This window comes from Pelophylax lessonae (assembly GCF_965119305.1).
Source record: "Pelophylax lessonae genome assembly, chromosome: 5".
In the NCBI taxonomy this organism is placed as follows: Eukaryota; Metazoa; Chordata; class Amphibia; order Anura; family Ranidae; genus Pelophylax; species Pelophylax lessonae.
The window spans coordinates 49,147,041-49,171,616 of record NC_138772.1 but is presented as its reverse complement, the minus strand read 5'-3'; the positions used below and the strand labels follow the sequence as shown (position 1 = coordinate 49,171,616).

At 43.3% G+C, this 24,576-nt stretch overlaps 1 protein-coding gene across 5 annotated transcripts in view; it reads left to right on the top strand.

Moving 5' to 3' along the window:
- PPP1R9A (protein phosphatase 1 regulatory subunit 9A) overlaps positions 1-24,576 on the top strand; it is a 375,255-nt gene that overhangs the window by 329,427 nt on the left and 21,252 nt on the right. For 2 of the 5 annotated variants that reach the window (XM_082259086.1, XM_082259085.1), the window contains exon 12: positions 14,462-14,619. In XM_082259086.1, the coding sequence (XP_082115212.1) occupies positions 14,462-14,619 (158 nt within the window). Of the gene's footprint in view, positions 1-7,017; positions 7,057-14,461; positions 14,620-16,634; positions 16,680-24,576 lie in introns of all 5 variants that reach the window. The other 3 variants (XM_082259082.1, XM_082259083.1, XM_082259084.1) reach the window with 3 other exon arrangements.

Here is a 24,576-nt window from a genome sequence, read left to right as displayed (position 1 = left end):
GTAAAACTTTAACTAAACATTCTGAAGTCTGAAACTGATTGGCTACCATGCACAGCTGCACCAGATTTGCACTCTCCAGTTTTAGTAAATTAACCCCAATATCTTTTAGGAATTCTACAAGGTCTTCTTATATCATTTCTATACTAGGGTAAAGCAGATTTGGCCTGGCTTTACTTGTGCAGGAAATGAAAAAAATGAAGTGATAGATTTGTTTGGTTTCTAGACATAGTTATGTTAAGTTGGCCCTCTATGGCCTTTCTTATACCTCGTACACACGCATTGATAGTTGGCCGACCGATCGGCCGTCTTTTGTCCAGTGTTGTTGTGTTGGTTGAAATGTGCCTAGACTGCTCACTAATTTTATCGGCCAACAAAAACCAACTTCAGAAGTGATGTCATGTGCTGGTTTATTTTCTGTGTGTTTTTTCTTCTCTGAGCATGCCCAGTCTTGCTCATCAGATTTTTATCTGCTGTAATCTGTACTGACTGACGGAAAATCGGCCGTTCTGTTAACGGCCAACAAAAATGTTATAGTCTGCACACCAGATTTTGTTCGGCCGAAAAGTCGGAGTCGGTTGTCGAAAGCATCATACTAACAAGCCGAAAATCGGCCGATCGGACGTTGGCCGAAAATTCACGGCCAACTATCGATGTGTGTGTACGAGGCATTACAGCTGACCTCTTTCTCTTCGTTCTCTTCCCTCCAGTTCATCCAGTCTCCCTATCAGGGGTAGGCAACCTCCGCACCTCAACTGCAGCAAAATCACAAATCTTGCAATGCCTCATGGGAGTCTCACAATGCCTCATGGGAGTCTCACAATGGCTCATGGGACTTTCACAGCAGCAGGAGTGTCGAGGTTTCCTACCCCTGCTCTGTATTATGCTCCTATTCTAAGTTCTTTTGTATCATCTCTTTGCTGCCAAGTAACATTCCATCTATAGCCCTATTTAAATCTGAACTCCAGGCCAACAGCTAAATACACAGAGCAGGTACATATACAGGAGCTGTTTTACCTGTACCTGTACTTTCTGGATATCCAGTTCTAAAATTGACTCAGCTCTGCCATACAGCACAGACCCATCTGGCAGTGCAGAAGATACGATTTTTTTTGCTGCAGTTAAGTAACATGTACGGGTCTTGTCCCTCCTCTGGACGGTGATTGAAAGTGAAAGGAGAAGCAGAAGACTTATGAGCTAATTTCTCTATCACTCTGCTTCACCCTCCTATCAGCATGTCCCTTGTTAGTATACGAGCACTGCAGTACAACAACTGTGCTTCTTCTGTCTTGTGCAGTCTGAGCTCTGCTGTATTTCAGGAGCTGAAACAAAATCCAATGCAGATACCTAAACAGCTTGCTTTCCAAAACTACTTCTGACAATGTATTAATACAGAGTTACATTCGTTTTTGCCTGGAGTTTAGCTTATGTGAATTCTTGTCAATTCCATGCCACTCGTGCCCCATTTCCTTACCTTCCTTCTTCTTTCCATATTTCTCCTACCTATCATTCTTTCCATTTTCTCTTTCTTTTCCTTTCATTGTGCGTCTCTTCTCTTTCCTTTTCTCCTCTGGCCTACTCTTCCTTTTTCTCCCTGCTCTTTCCTTCTTCACCTTCCTTTCCTTTCACTTCCCCTTTCTTGCATTCTCCACCATTCCCTTGCCCTCTCTTCCATTCCCTTACCATTGCTCTCATATGTTCTGTACTTACAGACCTTAGCTCCTTCCCTCTCTTACTCTTTTACTGTGTGCCTTCACCTTCACATGCCATCACCTTCACATGCCATTACGTGCCATCACGGCCCTTTGCTTGCCTTTATCCAGCCCTTGGGCACTATTCCTCCCACTGACCTATGTGCTACTATTCTTCCTACTGACACCAATGATGGGGCACTGTTTTTCCTACTGACACCAATGATGGGGCACTGTTTAGCCTACGGACACCAATGATGGGGTACTGTTTACCCTACTGACACCAATGATGGGGTACTGTTTATCCTACTGACACCAATGATAGGGGCACTGTTTATCCTACTGACACCAATGATGAGGTACTATTTCTTCCACTGACAACAATGATGAAGTACTATTATTCCTACTGACACCAATGATGGGGTACTATTCCTTCCACTGACAACAATGATGAGGTACTATTTCTTCCATTGACAACAATGATGAAGTACTAGTCTGTCTACTGACACCAATGATAGGGGTACTATTCCTTCTACTGACAACAATGATGGAGTACTTTTCCTCCTACTGACACTAATGATGGTGTACTATTCTTCCTACTAACAGCAATAATGGGGTACTATTCTTCCTACTGACACCAATGATGGGGTACTGTTCTTCCTACTGACACCAATGATGGGGTACTATTCATTCCACTGACAAAAATGATGGAGTACTATTCCTCCTACTGACACTAATGATGGTGTACTATTCTTCCAACTAACACCAATGATAGGGTACTATTTTTCCCACTGACACCAATGATGGGACACTACTCCTTCCACTTACACCAATGATGGGGCACTATTCTTCTCAATGACACCAATGATGAGGTAGTGTTCCTCCCACTGGCAATAACATCTCCCCCCCCCCCCCCCAAAGTCTGAAGGACAGTAAAACCTAGTACACACCATGAGTTTTATTGGTTTGAATGAAGAGAAAAAAACTGACAGCTCTGGTTGTAGCCTCTGTACTAACAATCCAATGTTAGTACAGCGATCTCCCCCACTGAGCTGTTGTGTTTTGACAGGGGGACAGCCCCCCGCCAGAACACTGGTCAATGCTGTCAGCTGAACACCCGGCTTCTGTTGGACCAGCTGCCATACACACAGGCTGATTGTTGCGCTGCTTCAGAATAACAATGCAATATACAATATGAACAATATTATATAAACGTGCAAGGGCAAGAATATATAAAGTAAACAATATTACATAGAAGTGCACATGCAAAAATGAATAAAGTCCATTAGTGCAATATAAAGTGCACTATGAAGTGTCTGTGCTTGTTATTTTCTTCTGGTGCTGCCTCAGTGCTTCTTCGTGCTCCCCTCCTGTAATCCCCACTCACCAGAAAAAAGAATCAGGTAGGCATATAGTGCTCCTCCTCACGAGGAGCGCCTTGTGATTGGAGGAATTAAATAGAAACATCCCTAGATCCAGGAAGTACCTCTCCATTTGTGTTTGGAGAAGGAGAGGAACCATAGCTGCATACATCTTGTTTCTGGGAGCACTATATGCCATTGCCTACCTGATTTTTATTTCTCGTGAGTGGGGATTACAGGAGGGGAGCACGAAGAAGCACTGTGGCAGCACCAGAAGAAAATAACAAGCACAGACACTTCATATTGCACTAATGGACTTTATTCATTTTTGCACTTGCACTTCTATGTAATATTGTTTACTTTATTTATTCTTGCACTTTTTTGAAGCAGCACTTAGGCTCGGTTTCCACTAGTGCGACTTGCGGTGCGACTTGACACATGTCAAGTCGCACAGCAAGTCAAAACCCATTGCCGTGGCTTCAGTTGCCGCGACCTCAAAAGTAAATTGTGTACTACTTTTGAGCGCGACTTCCCTCTATATATGAGGGACAAGTCTAACTGAAGCCGCGGTTTACTTTTGCTACGAAGTCGTGCTAGAAGTAGCACGACTTCGTAGCCGCACTAGTGGAAACCGAGGCTTAATTGTACATTATATGGGATTGATAAACCACTGTGCTAATATCATGTGACATTAAAAAAAAAAAAAAAAACTACCACCATTTAATTCTCCAGGGCCTCTGTTTTCATAAAATGTATAATATTTTGGGGTTCTAACTAATCTTCAGACCTAAAATGTGTGCATAAAAAAAATAGGCTTTGACAACTTAATAATGAGAAATATCAAAACATTTCATAGATATGCGACTATTGATCCTCCAGGTTCCACTGGAGATAGCTTGTTGTGCCCACTAGGGCACATGTGCTTTAGGTTGCTGACCCATGCTGTAGAGCAAGGATTTGGGTGAAAATCATGGAGGTTTTCTTCCTGCATGGGTCCGAATTGTATGTTTGATCCTTAACCACTTAAGCCCCGGAAGATTTTACCCCCATTCCGACCAGGGGTTTTCTTGCGATTCGGCACTGCGTGATTTTAACGGACAATTGCGCGGTCGTGCGACGCTGTACCTAAACAAATTTGACGTCCTTTTTTTCCCACAAACAGAGCTTTCTTTTGGTGGTATTTGATCACCTGTGTGATTTTTTGATCATGCGCTATAAACAAAAAAAAGAGCGTCAATTTTGCAAAAATAACATATTTTTCAAATTTGTTTATATGAAATTCCCCCCAAAAAAATGTAAAAATCTAAATTTTTTAACATTTTCGGCCAATTTGTTTTATGCTACATATGTTTGGTAAAAAAATCACAAAAAGCGTATTTTGATTGGTTTGCGCCAAAGTTAACGCGTTTACTAACAAAGGGAAAGATTATTGTCATTTTTGTTGGTTTTTTTTTAACGCGTAATGGCGGCGATCTGTGATTTTTTTTTGCGGGACTGCGACATTGGGGCGGACAGATCGGACCCTTGACTGACATTTTTGACACTTTTGGGGTTACCAGTGACATTTCTACAGTAATCAGTACAATATATATGCACTGTTACTGTAAAATTACACTGGTAGTGAAGGGGTTAACTTTATTTGAGAGGGAGGGGCTGTGTGTGTCCCTAGGGGCGTGATTCTAACTGTGATTGGCTGTGCCTTGAGCTGTAGGAACAGTGATCAACGGTCCTACATAGTAGAACCGTATGATCACTATTCCTACACAGGGGAGAATGACAGGCGGCTTGTTTACATCAGCCGCCTGCCTTTCTCCCGCTTTCACGGACGATCGTGAGTGCCCGGCGGACATCGGGTCCTCCGGCACACGCGTGGGGGGGGGGGTCTGTGACCGAGCGGGAGCGCGCCTCTGGCGGCGCACGCTCGCTCCCCAGAGCCTCACAGGCTAGTGACGTACCGGTACGTGACTTCACCTGTGAGGGGCTGACCGCCGCAGTATATGTACTTGCGGCGGTCGGCAAGTGGTTAATGGCACCTTGAAGCGTCGGCAAACGCTGCATGTTTTTGTGAGCGCCAAACCAGCTTGGTGCAGCGTAATTGTGAAGGATCAGGGACTTCTTTTTTGTGTGTTTCTGCATGTAAGACAGCCCATTGAAATGAATAGGCTGCCTGCATGCAGAACACAGGTAGGAATGTTAAAAACCTAGCCTCAGATCCTTCACATCACAATTCCATCATTACAAGAGTGTTCTCAATCCCCCCTGCACATCACAACCCCCCTTTACATCATAGCCCTCCCTTCACATTAATGTCCTCAGCCCCCCTTTGATATCACCCCCCTCCCCTCACATCCCTGTTGTCACCCCCCTCCCCGCTCTACATTCCTATCCTTATCCCTCCTTAATATCACCCCTCCTTATATCACCCCCCTCCTTTACATTCCTAACCTCACTCCTCTTCCCCTTTACACTCCTGTCCTAATCTACATTCCTGTCCTCAGCCCCCCCTTTACACTCCTATCCTAACCCCTTCCCCCTTTACACTCCTCTCCTCCTCATCCCCCCCTCCCCCTTATATCTCACCCCCCTCCTTCACATGCTAGCAATCAATCACCTGCTAGTTACCTTGAACTCCCGCCCTCCATCCGGAACTTTACTGCCTCCAATAATAGCCTCCTGCCTCCCACTAATGTCAGTTTGATGAGGATGACAGCAGTGAGGGCGGCTGGGCGGGCCCCTAAATGGCAGCTAGTCCGAATGGAACAGTGCCTCAGGCCTGACGCTGACTGCGGTTATAGCCATTTGGTGATGACTGCTGTAGAGCATCATTCATAAAATGTTGTTTTTTTATACCACTTTTAGGGCTCATTTAGATGTGCAGCTGTCTTTGCCACCCCTCTAGAAAGTGATACGCATGTGGTGAGAAGGAGGTATGTTGCCTCTTTACTGCCTGTTGTAAAGGCTGAAGATTTTGTTTAACCCTAATGCATTCACTGCATTAAGGTAAAAAAACTTTCTGTGTGTAGCCCCCCCCCCCCCCAAGCTTCCCCCCTTATACAGTGCTTACCTGAGCCTGATCTTGATACAGCAATGGGCCCAAGAGTATCTTCTCTCTCCGCTCTCTCCCTCCTCATTGGCTCAGAGACAGCATCGGCTCCCACTGCTGTTAATCACAGCTAGAAAAGAGGGGGCGGGTCCAGCCGTGCTCTGTTTGTCAATGGACACACAGAGCACGGTTTAGGAGCGATCATGCAAAAGTGCCCCATAGCAAGTGACTTGCTATGGGGGCACTGCAGGGGGAGAGGGGCCAGGAGCATCGGCAGTGTACCCAAGAAGAGGAGGATCAGGGCTTCTCTGTCCAAAACCATGACACAGAATAGGTAACTATAATGTTTGTTGTTTTTTTAAAAAAAAAATGCATCCTTTAGTATCACTTTAGTCTCCAAAATGCTGCTCCACCGTGCCACAACTGTGTGCATTGCACGCGGTGGCAGGGCAGTTGTGGCGTCGCCCCGATCCCTTGAATTGGTTTAATTTTTTTGCTGCAGTCATTAAGCAAAGCATCCTGACCGCAGCGTGTCCACAGCCAGTAGCTGCATATCTGTATTTAGGTGGGCAGGAGGAGGGTGGCAAAACCGCAGCTCAACCGCCTGCTTTTTCTGTAAAAAAATGCTGCTGGCAGGAGGAAAGCTTCTAGGAGAGTTAAAAAATGCCCAGTGTGCATAAGGCCTAAAATGTCTTCTTTTTTTTTTTTTCTCACCCGCTGTTCCTCTTTGCAGCTCTGCCTCTTCCTTGTCTCTTCTGCCTTTTGTACATCTTACTATCTCACGCCCCCTTTTTGATCTCTGTTGCCTGACTCCTTGGCATTGATTTTAAAGCTGCTTCTTAGAAAATATTTCATTTTTTAGAACTGCAATAACTCTGCTATGTTTACTTACACCATTATGTACTAACTCTGTACACGTTTTCAGAAGGCGCAGTGAAAAGTGCAGACGGCGACGACGTGTTTGGTAAGTTGAAAAAACACTTTGCTTTGTCAATAGATTAGAAAGTGTAAAATGGGCGTGCTGTTTTTTAAGGACCCTGATGCTTCCAGATATCCTTTGCCTGATTTCCAGATACATTTTATTGACTGTAAAAGGAAAAGCGATGCAATAATTACCTATATAAATAACATTTTATCTTACACCAATGTGCTTGAACAATTTACAGGTCGAAAAAAAGGGGTGTATTTATAAACAATTCACAGAGCTATTTATCATGTGAAACTGCTCATACATTCGTTCTGTGTGAATGTTAGTAGGCTATTTTCTTTCCAGATCAAATGTTCTTGATGGGGAAGTTTCATATTTCCTTATTAATATTGTGGCTCACTAACGAATTCTAAACCTCCAAATCTTGGTCAAGGGGTCATATAAGAACAAAAGTATGACTTTACCTTAGCTGACCTCATACTAAAGGAATATTATTATTAACTGACCAGGATGTGACTAAGCCCACTTTCTTCTTTACGATTGGCCATTTTCTGTCACGTACCTGGTCAGAGGTCGAAGTGCTAAAAGGGCTCCCTGAATGTGGTGACAAGGAGTGCCATTCTCAAAGAAGCAGGGATTGTCATCTGTGACAGGCTGAGTGATGAGGTGTCTGCTGGATGGCGGCTGGATGAGCAGGATGTACTGCTAGGCAGGAATCCCTCAGATGTACCAGATGAGACTTGGTAGAAGGGGGAGCCAGGAGCAGGGTCAGGAGCCAGGCCAGTAGTTATACATGGAATATCAGCAGCAAGCAAGGTCAGGAGTAAGCCAGGGTCATACACTGGTATTCAGGCAGCATCGGTGTCAAGAAGAGCAAGCCAGAGGTCATACATGGGTCAGCAGACAGGAGCAGAGTTAATGGAACAAGCCAAGGGTCAAAGCCAGGAATGGAGACAAGACAGGTCAAAGACAAGCCAGGTCGGTAATAGAAATTTAAAAAATAAACAGGAACAGGAACTCAGGAACATATGGGGGAGCTGAAGATCATCCAGCAACTAGTGGCTCATGCTGCTGGCTTTACATAGGCCACTGGGCACCAGAATTTGTCACGCATGCAATGTGCACAATTGCATATTAGCCTTCACAGCCACACGCAGCCATGTGCATAATTCCTATGTGCCAATCTGTGTTTCCATTGGGCATTAGCAGATGTGCTAGTTCTTCTGCAAACCAGTCTCTGACATTTCCTTACATTCAAGTCCAATGCAAGTCAAGTATAATACCACTGCCAAAATCTCGTATCAGGGCTTGCAATCATGCATGTATTTGTAATCACTTGTGCCACGCCGTATGAAAAGCGGGTGGGACTCCGTGGCAAAACAGCATCTTTAGTTAAGTATCCTTGTTATATTTTCTAATATTAGCATATGTCATTACTTTTAATAAATGTTATACTTATAAGTATTTGTGTGATCTCTTTTTGCACATATTGATTACAACCCTAAAAGTGTAAACCTCAAACAGAATAGAGTGAAACAGAAAAATACTGCGTTTTGGGCACTAGATGGAGATAATGTTTTTAGGGAAAAAAACATATTTACATATTTACTATGATCATCAGCTTCATCTGGTGCAGCTGATCTCAACTAAGGTTCCTCCAGAGGGTGCTAGGGGTTCCTTGAGCTGTGACTGATTGGACTCCCATAAGATAGTGCTGCATACTTTCACAGCCAATGCTACTTGGCAAAACCAGCAGCATCTTTTTAACTTTATGTAAGGCTGGCATTCTAACCAATACCATAAGTAGGGCAATCTTCCTACTGACCACCAATGTAAGGGGCATTTCCACATTGATTCCTAATGGTTTTAGTAAGGGTTCCCCAATACCTGAAAGTTATTATAGGGATTCCACTGGGGTGAAACATTTGAGAAAGGCTGATCTAGTGTCAATAATTTGGTACTTTCCTGATTCACTCTATTCTTTATGAAGAACAACAAATAACCTGGAGAGAAAATAGCCCAATAACATTTATTTTCCCCCCATTCTCACGGAACAACTGTACGACGGTACATGCTTGGCATGGACCCCAGAGGATGAATATGTATGCAGAGTTTTTATAAATCCACCCATGAACCATAGTTTAATATATTAAAGCTTACCAGTCCTTAGATGTGGTGGCTAAATTTGCTTTCTTGTGTCAGTTTTATTTTTTTTATGTTTACCTGGTGATCATAACACACGTCCTGTTCCTGGGTGACAACACCAACATGCTGCATCTAGGGCCAGTCATCCACAGATAATCAATGCATGTCTGATTAGATGTGAATGGCTGCAGACATTGTCAGTTTCTCATTGCTTTGTATGGGGCTTCCTGTCCGCAGATGTTCACAAAAACCCCACTGAGTCTCCCACAAGAATTCCTAGGCTGCCTCTAAATGCACATGTGAATGAGGCCCGAGTGTTTCCTACACTACAAGTTGTCACCAGGATAAACAGAGATGTTGAAGCTTCTGAACGCAAACACAGAGGAACAATAAAAACCTATTAAATGGATTTTGAGTATATATAAGAAGGCTCAAAATTGGACCGACTCCTCTTCCAGTTTTCAGAAAAGATTTTCAATGCATTCAAACAAAAATATATATATATTTTTTTATTATTATTTAAACTCCATTCACACCTGAGTGTATCAATCGACTGGCTTCTTTCTGGCGTTTTTTTTTAAGCTTTTTTTATTTATTTTTTTGCAGCTTTTTACAAGCTTTTTTAAAGCGTTTTGGAAGTGTAATACAAGCGTTTTTCAGCTTCAGGCATTTTTGTTTAGCCAAAAGACAGCACTAGGGGGAGGAGAGGGAGAGGAAATTAGGTGCGGGGAGCTGCTATTTGAGCGTTTTACAAGCGTTTTACGAGCATTTTTCTGCTCAAGTCAGGCATTTCTATAAAATTCAATGGGGCCAAAAATGCTTGTAATCTGCCAAAAAGGAGCTCATTTACTTTGAACAGAACGCTCAGATGTGAACAGGTGCCATGACATTTTTTGCTTGTTGGGTGTTTTGGAACTTCAGAGCTGAGTATTTTACAAGCTGAAAAATGCTCAGGTGTAAGCAGGGCCTAATTGTAATTGCACGGAATAAACAGCAGACATGTTACAAAAAGAAAAAAAAAAAACGATCCAGTCTGGAGTCAAACATAGAGCTAAAGCAGACAAATAAAAATTATATATATATATATATATAGAGAGAGAGAGAGAGATAGCGTATATATAGTATCTCACAAAAGTGAGTACAAATATTTTATTATATTTTTTCATGTGACAACACTGAAGAAAATACACTGCTACTATGTAAAGTAGTGAGTGTACAGCTTGTATAACAGTGTAAATTTGCTGTGTCAGAATTAATAATAAATTAATAATATCTCGCTGGGCCGCCTCCATTATGTCAGAAATTAATAATATCTCGCTGGGCCGCCTCCATTATGTCAGAATGTTTATACTGCTCTGAATATAACAGTGTCTATTTATGTCAATAAGCAAAGATCTGTGCGAAAGGAGAATCTCCACTTATTTCCACAAATCAATATGTAGCGAATTCTTTTTATTGATTAATTTCTTTTTAAAAGCATATACCAATTTTAGTGAAAACAGTCTACAGTATGGAATATATATAAGAATATTTATTCACCAGACATGTAATCACAATAAATGATCAAACTTGAGATGACACAAAAAGATAAATTTACAAAAATACGAACTTCAAACAATAAATGCAATGTGATTTGTAGCTCAATAATGAAAATGAAAATAAAGCAATATTACATTTTCTCCAGGTATAGTATAAACCATAAATGAATGTTCTATATAATCAGACCACAATTGTCTGCGCAATGCACAGGCTGATAGTCACTCCACTGCAGATGAAGCGAGAATAGGCTATGCAAAACGTCAGACTAATACGCCAATATGCGCTAAATCTGATATTCATAAAAAATGTTATAGAAACAAAAATCAGCTTTTTAGTGAAAAAGCTACATATGGTTTATACGGCTGGGATTGTACTCTTGTTACCCTTTAGCTTTAAATGTAAAACATAGAAGGAAGTACATAAACAATATTGAATAATAATCAAATAATTAGCAAGGAATATTTACCATATTTAAAATGGCTGCTAGCTTAAAATGGTCGTTACCAGAGTCCTTAAGATGGCTGCCTTTCCAAGATGGCGGTCAATTAGGGAGGAGTTTCGTTTGGCGTCCCTCAAAGTTTCAGATACATGATGGAGCAAAATGGAGTCTGTGTAGATGAGTCTATGCATGGCTGTAGTAGCGTGTGTGTTGTATGTGTGATGTATGCTGGGCAAATGTAATATGTGATGTGTGTCCCTCTCTCATCTGGGTTTGCCTTTTATATGGTATAGGACTATGGAACAAAGGACTATTAAAATTTCCATAAGTTAAACCCAGAAGGAGTGACATTACCCCCATTGGTTGGGATAACTTATCCATTAACTGGTGATGTCATTGGGTGACACCTCTTGGTCAACCAGTATATGGATATATTAAATCTAAATGATGATATCTCCATATTTAAGAGTATCATAAAACAACACAATAATTTATCCATGCTCTCATCTATTACATGTCCATTTAATATCCACCAGGTATCTGAATAAAGATTAAATCTGGTAGCACCATAATATTTAACATATCCTATTTAATATATCTATATATATATTGAAAATTACTTTTTAACCTAAGACTTCAATTAGTAGCAGTCAGTCACCAGAGATGGCAATATTGCATTGCTCTTAGCTTCAGTACACAGAATATTACAGCATTATTTATCTTCAAATAAACTTTGCACCTTATATTGGCAAAGAGCCTATAATCCCCGACCTTCTAGACGAGACTTCTGGCAAGGCTAAAAAGTTTTATGATGCTTTCTACAACTTACAATTTACAAATGTTTACTGAAGCCTCTCTTGATATACAGAGATGAGTCATCAATATCAGTTATCAAGAATTAAACAATTATAATATATAACGGTTTTCTACATATCTATGTATGTTAGTTATATATATATTTCATTGTTAATATTATGTTACATATAAGATTATAATATATCTTTAAATCTTATTTTTGCATGTGTTTAAACACAGAATATTTAACCAGTGTTTTATGGTCCCACACACAGATAAGATACCTTGGTATAGCGTCTTAGACTTATATCTAAGGAAAGTCAACAGACTATTTATTTATTACCTTAGGTCAACACAGCATGTCTGTATAAACCTGTTGAATGGGCACTTTTCCTAAAAGGAGGTTTGAACTTTTAGTGACCTTCTACAACATGGATGCCACTGCTCAACATTTCTATGTAAAATAGAATATCTATATATGACTATGCCAAAATTAAATTTTTCCTTTATTTACTCAATAAGCCTGACAGCTGTCCACTCAAAATAACTCAATACACTACACAGCCATTAATGTCTAAACTGTTGGCAACAAAAGTAAGTATACCCCTAATTCGGCCAAAAGTGTCAACATTTTGTGTGGCCACCATTATTTTCCAGCACTGCCTTAACCCTCTTGGGCATGGAGTTCACCAGAGCTTCACAGGTTGTCACTGGAGTCATCTTCTACTCCTCCATGATGACATCACGGGGCTGGTGGATGTTAGAGACCTTGCACTCCTCCACCTTCTGGTTTGAGGATGCCCCACAGATGCCCAATAGGGTTTAGATCTGGAGACATGCTTGGCCAGGGCATCACCTTGGCCAATCCATCACTTGGCCAGTCCATCACCTATTCTTTTTTTCAGATCCTCAGAGAGTTCTTTACCATGAGATGCCATGTTGTGACCAGTATGTGTGAGAACGATAACACCAAATTTAACACACCTGCTCCTCATTCACACCTGAGACCTTTGTAGCACCCTCCTAGGTAGGTGCTAGTGAGAGAATATAGTTTTGAGCTCTGTCTGCCTGGCAGAGGGTCTGCAGGTAAATCTATATTGCTTTCTGCCTACCAGAAACAGGATCTGTTAGTGAGGTCTGCTCATTGTGCTCAGCATGTGATTCATTCAGTCTAGAGAGTGTTTCACAATGGTCCAATAGGGAGGCATGTTGGACAGTGGGAAATAAACCTGACGAATGGGTGCATAGGCTTTTGATACAGTCCTGGTGATTGGCAGAGGTCACCTCAGTGCATTCTGGGATACTGTATAAAAGCCAGAAGCACATGTGCTGCGGGGTCTTTGGCTGGAGAACGGATTACCGGAGGGAGGGGGCGGCTGCTTCCTCCTCTGTAGAGGTGCCATGCGGTCGCAGGAAGTCATCCTGAAGGCCAGAGGAGTGGTGGAGAGGAGCTGAACCCAGAGGTCCAGGAAAGCTGACTGAGAGGGGAGACACTGGAGACCCTGGGACTACAGTATCATGAGTACAGGGACTCGTGTCAAGGGGCCTGACCTGATGGGGGCCACCCCTGCTAGTAGAACAGTCAGTGGACGGGAGAGGATACTAGGGATACTAGGGAGAGTGTCCTGAAGAGAACTAGCAGTTCACCAAGTCATCTTAAGGAAGAGAGGCTTAATCTACATTCATCCAAAGTGGCAGGATGAATCAACAGCCTGGCTGTTCCAAATCTTTAGTAAAGCAGAGAAAATAAGAAAGGAGTCCTCAATCACTGTGAATAGTTAAAGTTGGAGTATCCCACTATTTCCTTCTCCTATCCCCCATTTTACAATAAACCACAAAAACAACCAAATACCCCTGGACTGATTATTGGAGTGTGAGCCAAGGAGAATTAAGGAATTGTCTTTGTTTATGGTCGTGTGCTGGTAACCAGGGGCAACCCACAGAGAGAATATCAAGCAGTCCTTGTGGGGGCAGTGCTAGACCTTGTAACACTAACGAGTCACATGACACTGGGGAGGGAAAATGGCTAATTGGGCCCAATTTGGACATTTTCACTTAGGGATGTACTCACTTTTTTTGATACTGTATGTATGTATATGTATGTATGTATGTATATATATATATATATATATATATATATATATATATATATATATATATAATGTTTTACTTTGCTGGCTAATACAAGGGAGGTGAGGGGATTTTTAAGTACAAACTCCCACAAAGTATAGTTGTCCATTTAGACTATATGGTCCTTTAAGTGTGAGTTCAGACTGATTGCGGATGTGGCTCACAGCAGGGGTCCAGTGTGTCCCTGCTCTCCATTTTGGGGACGAATCAGGCCTGAATTCGGAACTGAAACAGAGCCAAAAATGCTCGGGACCCCTGAATCTCAAGGCCTTACTTTTGAAAATGACTGTCACTTTCAAAAGTAAGGCCTTGAGATTTTAAATGTGTAATTGTGTTAAGGCTGAGCTTGTCTCAAAATTAAATTGGTTTTGTAATTAATGACTTCTCTTGCAGACTTCAATGAAGCAGTGCCAGAAACAGAGAGACTGGATTCTAAGGCTCAGAAAACTCGCGCTCACTTGATTGTCAAGAGCAAAAGACAAAAACCATCCAGAACGCGGTTACGGGACAGCGTCAGCTCCACAGATGGAGAAGACAGCATTGAGAGGAAGGTATGATCGGTTGTTTTACTTCTCAGCTTGGGATGCCCCTTTTCCATTAGACTTATTCACTAAAGTCATGCAAAAATCTGTGGTTATGTGCCACCCACTGCACCCTCCACAATTGTCCTTCTTGGCTTAGCACAGCAGATCCACTGCGGCAGTCCCACACACACACCTTTACACATAGTATACTCTACACATATACTATACACACACCTATACATATATACTATACACACACATAGAATACACATAGTATACTATACACACACCTAAACACATATACTATACACACACCTATACACGCCTACTATAAACACGCACCTCTACACATATACTATACACATAGTATACTATACACACACACACACACACACACCTATACACACACACACACACACACACAGCCATACACATATACTATACACACACACCAATACACACAGTATACTATAAAAACACCTATACACATATACTATATACACACACACCTATACACATCTCTACATATATACTATACACACACACCTCTACACATATACTATATACACACACCTATACACATAGTATAATATACACACACTTATACACATATACTATACATACACCTATACACACCTATAAACATATACTATACACACACACCTCTACACATATACTATACACACACACCTATTCACATAGTATACTATACACACACACACACACACACACACCTATACACACACAGAAACACACACACAGCTATACACATATACTATACACACACACCTATACACATAGTATACTATATACACACACACACACCTCTACACATATACTATACACACACCTCTTCACGTAGTATAATATACACACACATATACTATACACACAGCTAAACACACAACAGCAAAGGCAACAGATAGGGGGGCATACAGATGCCACAGCCACAATGCTTTACATTGCAGTTCAGCAAAGATGAATTGACTGCACTGCAACCATCTCACAACTGTATGTAGTGCATAGTTGTGGCTCAAAAGTGCAGGTTTTTAAGGGGTTAAAACAGGTGGTGAGGTGGTGACATAACACCTCCTTACCGCCTGTCAAATGCCTTTTGAAAAATGATTCACCACAGATCTATCTTCAGAGTGTACCACAAGTGCAAATGAGCACATAATGTCAAAGGGAGGGCTAGTGTTATTGGGAAGGTTACTGTTCGGGTAAACGAAGATTAAGTATGAGGCTGCAATTTACAGCTATTGTTAGTATGAAGGTTATAGCAAGTTTTATAGTGCTTGAGGTTTACAGGGAGGGTCAGTGTTAGGGTTACAAGAAAGGTAATATGAAGGATAGTGTTAGATTACAGGGTGGGATAGGAATAGTATTAGGGTTAGAGTTTGGGGTTCAGAAAGTGTTTGGGTAAGGTTAGGGAGGATAACTGTTAGGGTTAAATGGAGGGTTTGTATGAGGATTAGTGTTAAGGTAAAACCTCTTTCATCCCCTGTGCTTACATACACCCTTTTCCCTACCCTACCATGGGGTAAGGAACCTGCTCCAGGTCAACCCATGAGCTGGTCGACCTCCCCCGATCCTTGATATTTTTATTGAATAAAGAAAGAATTCATTATAAAAAAGGTAACCAGCAACTTTTGAAACCTTTTTAAGTTATGCTATGTCAATGGGAACATGTAATAAAATATAAAGTAGATGTTATCCCAGTTTGGCTGCATAAGCGGAAATACGGTTTAAAAAACCAAACTGTCATTCTTGAAGTTGTCCAGATGTGGCGTAAAAACAGATGATAAAAAGTGATTCTGTTTCCACCGTACACAGTAGCTACATAAGACGTTTCTGATGCAACAATTTCTGTGCATTTAATGCAGATTAGTATATAAACGATGTATGTTCTGATATGCATAGTGCTCCTGATTTCTGTGACTGCTCTCTTCCCAGCATGCTGTCACCTCCTCCCTGTCTGTCACTGTCTCTGCACTCATTACTTGTCTAACTCATCCCGTCTGTCTGCTGTTTCTCTCACACAGTGCTTCTTTCTCTGGCCGGCCATAGCTCGCAACCCATGTCGCTTGGTACAGTATTTTGTTCCATATATTATCTCTATCTGCAGGGGAGAATCGCCCTCCCATAGCCGTTGTGGAACCACATGTCCTAGTGAGTTCATTGCTGCACCATGTGGATCCAGAACAGCTTCATACAGGCTGTGCAGGTCATATATGTCAAATATTGCCTTAATGTTAAACAATTTCCATCTTTTACCATGTTTATATCCAGGGAAATGTGTATTTACCTCTCTCTAGTTGTTGTTCTGCAGTTTACAGCTCACATACACACATGGGACTCCATAGATTTTGGACCCAGGGCCAGGACAAGGGGTTGGCAGGAGGGGCAGCTTCCCTGGGTGCTACGGAGCAAGGTGGCAAAGATTAGATGCATGGCGATACACAAACATTCTATGGCATGCAGTAGCAGTGTGTGTGTGTGTGTGTGTGGGGGGGGGGGGGCAGTTTTGCATCATTGCCTTGATTGCTGGACAAATTTCCCCCAGTACTGTTTGCACTTGAAGTAGGAAATGGGATTCAGACAACCGCCAGCAATCCACACAATGCAATTCCATCCAGCGGTGGTCATGGAACCATCCTCATGGTGTCCATGCAGGCTTCAGTCTATTCATAAGAACAATTGAAGAATTTCTGAAGATCATTTTTTTTTTATTGCATTGGGGTTACATGAGAAACAGGAATAAATGCTACTCTACTTAAAAGTGCCATGCTTAAACTGGGTCCCCTTTCTATGGTGGTCAGCGGGTGAAAGACACCCTTACAGTATGGTCAGTGAGCAAGATTCCTCCTTACTTCTATGGTCAGTGAGAGTTAGAATGCCCTTTTTGGCCCCAATGTTTAGTGAAAAGAATGCTGCTTACATTGGTGGGCAGTGAAAAGAATGTTTATTACATTAGTGTTCAGTAGAAGAATGCCCCTTACATTGGTGGTCATTGGGAAGAATATCCTTTTCATTGGGGGTTAGTAGTAGAGGTGAGTCCTTACATTGGTCTTTAGTGGGTGAAAGGCACCCCTACTATAAGGTCAGTAAGAGAGATTACCCCCTGCTTTTATGGTCAGTGAGAGTTAGAATGTGAATTATGGTCAGTGAGAAGAATGCTGCTTACATTGGCAGTCAGTTAGAAGAATGCTCCCTATATTGGTGTTCAGTGGAAAGAATACCTTTTACATTGGTGCTCAGTAGGAGGAATACCCTTTTACATTGTTGATCAGTAGAAAGAAGGTCTCTTACATTGGTGGTCAGTGGGAAGAATAACATTTACATTGGTGGTCAGTGGGAAGAATTCCCTTTTTATTCATGGTCAGTGGGAAGACTGTCTTTACATTTGTGGCCAGTGGAAAGAATGCTTCTTACATTGGTGGCCAGTGGGAAGAGAACCTTTTATATTGGTGGTCATTTGAAAGAATAGCATTTTTATTGGCTGTCAGTGGAAAGATTGCCCTTTACCTTGGTGGTCTATGGAAAGAATGCCCCTTTTGTTGGTGGTCAGTGGGAAGAATACCCTTTATATTGGTGGTCAGTTGAAAAAATAATATTTACATTGGTGGTCAGTGGAAAGATTACCCTTTACCTTGGTGGTCAATGGAAATAATGCCCCTTTCGTTGGTGGCCATGGATACTCTTTACATCGGGGGTCAGTGGGAAGAATGATCATACTAAACAAAAAATCACTGGTGTCAAACTGCTGGCTGTGGCCAATGGCGTTAGCAATGGAACTTTGCAGGCACCATAAGGTTGAAGGTCAATCTCTCTACCAACTTCTGGATGAACACTGGAGTTCCATGGAACCCTGGATGAGCAATGCTGAACATTATTAGAACATCTCTCGGCTTTACATTTCTTTATGAAGTCATCCTGTCCTGGTTCATGCATCTGTCTGCTAAGAACTTTAAATGGGAATGATGTATTCAGAGAAAGGTGTCAGGGTGCCAGCAAACCAGACTACACAGGGATGCAGGTAAAATAAAGGAGTTTATCGAAGCAAACAACAATAAATGCACAGCAAGTGAGGAAGTGGGAGCAGGAAAAATCCGGGGTCAAGTCCAGAAGCGGGTAGTTATTCAAGCCAGGGTCGAGTCCAGAAGTGGGTAGTCTGCTGATGTGGGGTCAAGAACCAGGAGTGTTGTCAGCCAAGCCAGGTTATACAAGGATTAACAGGGAGAACAGAAGACAGCTAGAGGAGATGCACCTTGCAGCACAAACACAAGGTCAAGGACTGCAACCCATCAGGTGATAGATATAGTCAGGTGTGCAGCATCATCACTGTGCGACATCCAGGAAGCAGGCAAGTGATAATGCAATCAGAGTCTATAAGAGGCAGCAGTCTGCACATGTCCAAGATGGCTGCCAACAGGAGAGCAAGTTAAGACCTTGACAGCACCCTCCCCTCAACAGCCCCTCCTCTGCGAAGCAAAAAACGGTTTCTGAGGAAAGCGAGCATGGAAAGTGCAGAAAAGGGCAGAGCATGAACATCAGCAGAGGGAACCCAGGAGTGCTCCTCAGGACCATAACCCTTCCAGTGCACCATGTATTGAACCTGACCTCAGAACAGATGAGTATGCTAGATACTGCTAACCTCGTACTCCTCATGATTGCCCACAGGAATGGGGCAAGGAAGTGAAGAAGTATAGAGATTGCAAACAAGTGGATTTAAAAGTGACACCTGAAAGACATTGAAAATACGCATGCCAGGGGGAAGACCAAGGGCATAAGCCACTGGGTTCACCTTATGAAGGATGCAAAAAGGCCCAACAAAATGGGGTGCCGGATTACGAGTCGACAACCACACTCTCTCCCCGACCTGGTACAAGAAGCAGATAAACGTCTCCAGAAATTGCTCCAGAGCTTGGTTTGAACACTCGGCGGCACCATTGGACTGCAGATGGTAGGCAAAGGAGAAGGAGAGTCGAATACCCAACTAGGAGTAAAAGGCGCGCCAGAACCTGGAGACAAACTGGCTCCCACGGTCCGAGACAATCTCCTGAGGCAACCAGTGTACATGGAAGACCTCCCTGGCAAACACCGAGGCAAGCTCCTGAGCGGTAGGCAGCCGCTTAAACTGAACACTGTGGCACATTTTGGAGAACTGGTCGACAACCATGAGGATAACTGTGCAACCTCGAGACGTGGGGAGTTTCACAATACAATCCATTACCAGGTGAGACCAGGGACAGGATTGGGATGCAGTAGGCCCAAGGGAAGGTGCCGAGGAGATTTGTTCTGGGCACAGACCAAACAAGCAACCACATATGCAGCAACATCAGTGTGGAGAGATGGCCACCAGAACTGACTGGAAATAGCCCTGGACATCTGGTTCTTACCAGAATGATTGGCAGTCTTGGAATTGTGGTACACTCGCAACAGTCTGATCTGCAACCCCTCGGGTACAAAACATATGCCAGCAGGTCTCTCGGTGGGAGCATCGGGTTGGGCAGCCAAAATCTGTTCTCCAAGAGGAGAGGTTAAGTTGGTGCGGATGGAAGACAGGATATGATCTGAAGGTATGACTGGGGTCGGCACGGAGTCCTCCCTGGACAACTCAGAATACTGGCAAGACAAGGCATCAGCCCTAACATTTTTGGAGCCAAGCAAATTGGAGACCACATAGTTAAAACGAGACAAGAATAAGGCCCATCTTGCCTGATGGGGTGTGAGCCTCTTGGCCTCTGAGAGATACGTCAGATCGGTGAGACTGAGAACTGGAACCACAAAACCTTCGAGCAAGTGTCTCCACTCTTTGAGAGCCAGGATAATTGCCAAGAGCTCTCTGTCTACAGTATCATAATTGCATGCAGCTGAAGACAGCTTCTTGGAGTAGAACCCACAAGGAAGTAAGGGTCCATCAGGTGTCCGACGCTGAGACAGGAGGGCATCTACTTCCATCTCAGATGCATCCACCAGGATGAACTCCTGGAAGACAGTGGGAGCATTGCACAAGCCAAAGAGCATCACCAGAGATTCGTAATGGCCAGTTCTGGTAATAAACGCGGTCTTCCACTCGTCGCCCTCTGCGATCCTTACGAGGTTATATGCGGACCTTAGGTCAAGCTTGGTAAAGACCATTGCTCCCCTGAGGCGGTCGAGCAATTCAATAATCAATGGAATCAGGTATGCATTCTTGACAGTGATGCGATTGAGGCTCCTATATTCAATGCAAGGTCTCAACTCACCGCCCTTTTTCTTTATGAAGAAGAAACTGGCACCAGCGGGAGAAGTGGACTTGCGAGTGTGCCCCCAGGCAAGCGCATCCACAACGTACTCCTCCATGGCCTTATTCTCCGCAACCGAGAGATGATAAACTCTGCCATGAGGGAGAATGGCACCAGGTTGCATGCCTATGGCACAATCGTACGGATGATGAGGACGAAGAGTACCATCCGAGGGGGTACAAAGTACCTTAACAGGCCCATAGATACAAACAGCGCCACACTGTGGAGACCAAGTCAGATTGTGTTTCTGAAGCCAAGGGTACCCAAAAACAACAGAGTAGTGTTGGGACGAAATAACCCGGAAACAGGTCGACTCCCTGTGAACAGCCCTTATCACCATATCAACCGGAACAGTCGTGTGGGTAACTTGTGCCGATTGCAGGGGTCTGCCATCAATCGCCTTGATAAATAGTGGAGAAACACGAGGCTGCAAAAGTATGGAATTCGCAGTAGTAAACCGAATGTCAATAAAATAACCGCCAGCACCATAGTCTACCAATGCCTGAGTAACCACTGAACCTGCTGCCCAAGAGAGGAAAACTGTGATTAGTGGTTTATCTTTAAAAACTTGAAACCAGGGACGAGGAAATTCCACCCAAGATCTGCCCCGCGACAGGACCTTAGGTGCAAGTGTTTCTCGAACAGGTCGGACAAGATTTTAGGAAATGCCCACCAAGACTGCAATACAGGCACTGGCCCTCCATCCTCCTAAAGGCCCCCTCAGCCTCGGAAAGGCGAGTGAACCCCAGCTGCATTGGTTCACAGCCAGACGCATCATCCCCAAGGAGGCGTGGGAAGTGAAGGAGGAATGGGTGGGAAAGAAAACGTAGGAGCCAATCTGGTAGGAGGTTTTCGCAGGCACTACCTAAATGATAGACAAAAAACATGAAATTGCTGCGCATTAAGGTAAAAAACTGTAAAAACAGCAAATATACAGTAGTGGGTACAGCAGCCACACTAATCTGAAATGTAGCAGATTAAAAGAAATAAAAAACAAAACTGTGGCGCTAAGACCCTTAATGAATGACAGTCCCACTTGAGGATGTGTAAAAAGCAATAAAAAAGCAGTCCATGTGTGTCCGTCTCCACATAAAGAAGTAATTCTCGAGCAGAAAACCACCACCAGAAAGCACTCCAACACCAGTACTTCTTACCAAAAGTGATTGATCTCCATCACAGAGATCAAAAGTAGCGCATAACTGGAAATCATGAAGGCTTCTCCAATGCAGTCTTAGTAAGCTCTCGATGTGGTATGTTATGCAAAGAAAAAGAGGGACATCACATAGCGCAGACCGCTTTAAAAGGCTTTATTCTTAAATAGAAGAATGGTACTCACAAAGAAAGTACTACATCTCGCATGTAATACATGGGCACCGAGACCTCCCAGATGTCCTTAGGGCGTCCCAGCGGTGGACCACCGAATCTATGGCCGTCCTGTCTCCTCCACGGATCGTAGCACGCACCACCCAGCACGCCACCCGACGTACGTTTCGTCCGATTGGACGTCGTCATGGGGTGTGGCTACAGGGTGCGCCAGTGCTTTCTATAGCGGAGGAGAGAACCGCCCACCGGAACTGAGTGGCCGGAAGTGAGGTATGCGCTCCACACGACCGGAACCACCACTCTGACCGGAAGAGGAAGGGAGAGGAGGGTAACATAATGGGGAAATAGAAGGAAAAATCCCTTCGCAAAACCCCACACTGCGATGCCTCCCCCATCCTTCTAATGAGCAATGTACTATAAATGGGATCAACCAAAAAAGGGCATTACCCCATATGCCATATCAGATATACAGATACCCAATATATCATACCACGGCCCGAGGAGAGACAGCGCCATCTATCGGTGCTCCTAGTGTGGAACACCCAAGGTACAAGGAGGTCTCAAAAAAAACATAAAAATACATACATCAATTAATAACAACATAAGATATTAAAAAACATGCATTAAAATGCTACATAATAAAACAAATCCAGAAATATTGTACACATTGAATAAAACTATCAAATATTGCACAGCAAATACCAAGGAGAGGGAGGGGAACGCCAATCTAGGAATTATTAATATGGGCATTTAGATCCCATTCGATATTGAGACCCAAGGGGGTATAAGATTTGAGTCTATATATCCAGCTCGTTTCGAGCTTGGAAACCCCTCTCGTTAGATTGCTTCCTCTCCAATGTCCTGAAAATTTGTCTATCCCCAAACACAAAGTGCCACTAGGATCCCTATTGTGGCACTCATCATAGTGCCTAGAAAGGCTGTGTTTGGGGAAGCCATTGACTATGTTGGCCACATGCTCCTTGAGCCTCACATGAAGCTCCCGGATAGTGCGGCCAACATAGTCAAGGCCGCATGGACATCTCACCAGGTAAACCACATACCTGGTGGTACAGGATATAAACGGTTTAATCTTAAAGTCCTGTCCAGAACCAGACTTAAAGGTGTCAACTCGTCTCTTCTTCACCACATTAAGCTGACAGATAGTGCACCTCCTGCATTTATAAAAGCCTCCCATTTGTTGAAAAAAAGAGACCTTTTTTGGGGGATCCCTAATGTTGGGGGCAATCTGCAACCTTAAGGGAGGGACACCCCTATAGATTACCTGAGGCTGGGGAGGTAAGAGGGGGCCCAACACTGAATCATTCCGCAGAATGTGCCAATGGCGCCGAAGAATAGTTTTCACTGAGAAATGTTGAGTGGAGTACGAAGAGAGGAATGCAAAATCAAAAGGACATTTTAAGTCCCTCTGTTTAGGCTGAAGAAGATCCTCTCTCGCTCTCGAATCAGCTTTTAACAAGGCCTGACTCAAAAGAGACTCGTCGTACCCCTTCTCAAGAAATCTCTCTTTAAGGACAGAGGCCTCCTGCAAAAAATCTTCATGACGCGAACAATTACGCTTCAGTCGTAGGAACTGACTGACAGGAACGGACTCCAACCACGACTTGTGATGACAACTCGTGGTATCTATGAATCCGTTCCTGTCAGTTGGTTTAAAGAAAGTAGAGGTAACAATCTGCCCTTCCTCTATACGGATCCTAAGATCCAAAAAATGAATCTCGCTCGCGCTTGATTCATAGGTCAGACTGATGCCCCTATCATTGTTGTTCAGGGTTCCCATGAATTCAACCAGGGAATCACCCGTGCCGTCCCATAGGAAGAGGATGTCGTCGATGTACCGACGCCAGAGCACAAGCTCTGGCCTAGGTACACCCCAGACGACATCCTCTTCCCATTTGGCCATGAACAGGTTGGCCATACTGGGCGCGAATATGCACCCCCGAAACAGCTGGATAAGTTTGACACATTCATAGACCTTCAGAAGTTTGTAAGAAAGATCAACATTAAGAGACACTTCACTGTGAACCCTTCCACATCTAAAACCGAATACAATATGGGTATTAAAAGCACCAGTTTCTCCAATGCCTCCACGTTCAACCCCCCGGGTGGGGTGGCACCGGCGGTGGCTGTATTTAGAGATCTGGTTGCTAAGGACATTGATCAACTTCGGTTGAATAAATGTGAGATGCACTCCGCTTTCAATAGGGGACTTAAGTCTCTAAAGGAGCGGAGGGATATCATAGTGAGGCCTGCGGACAAGGGCGGCGGGATTGTTATTATGGACACCGCCGCCTATGACGCAGAGATGCTAAGGTTGCTATCAGACAGGGATACTTATATTCCCCTGAGGGGTGAC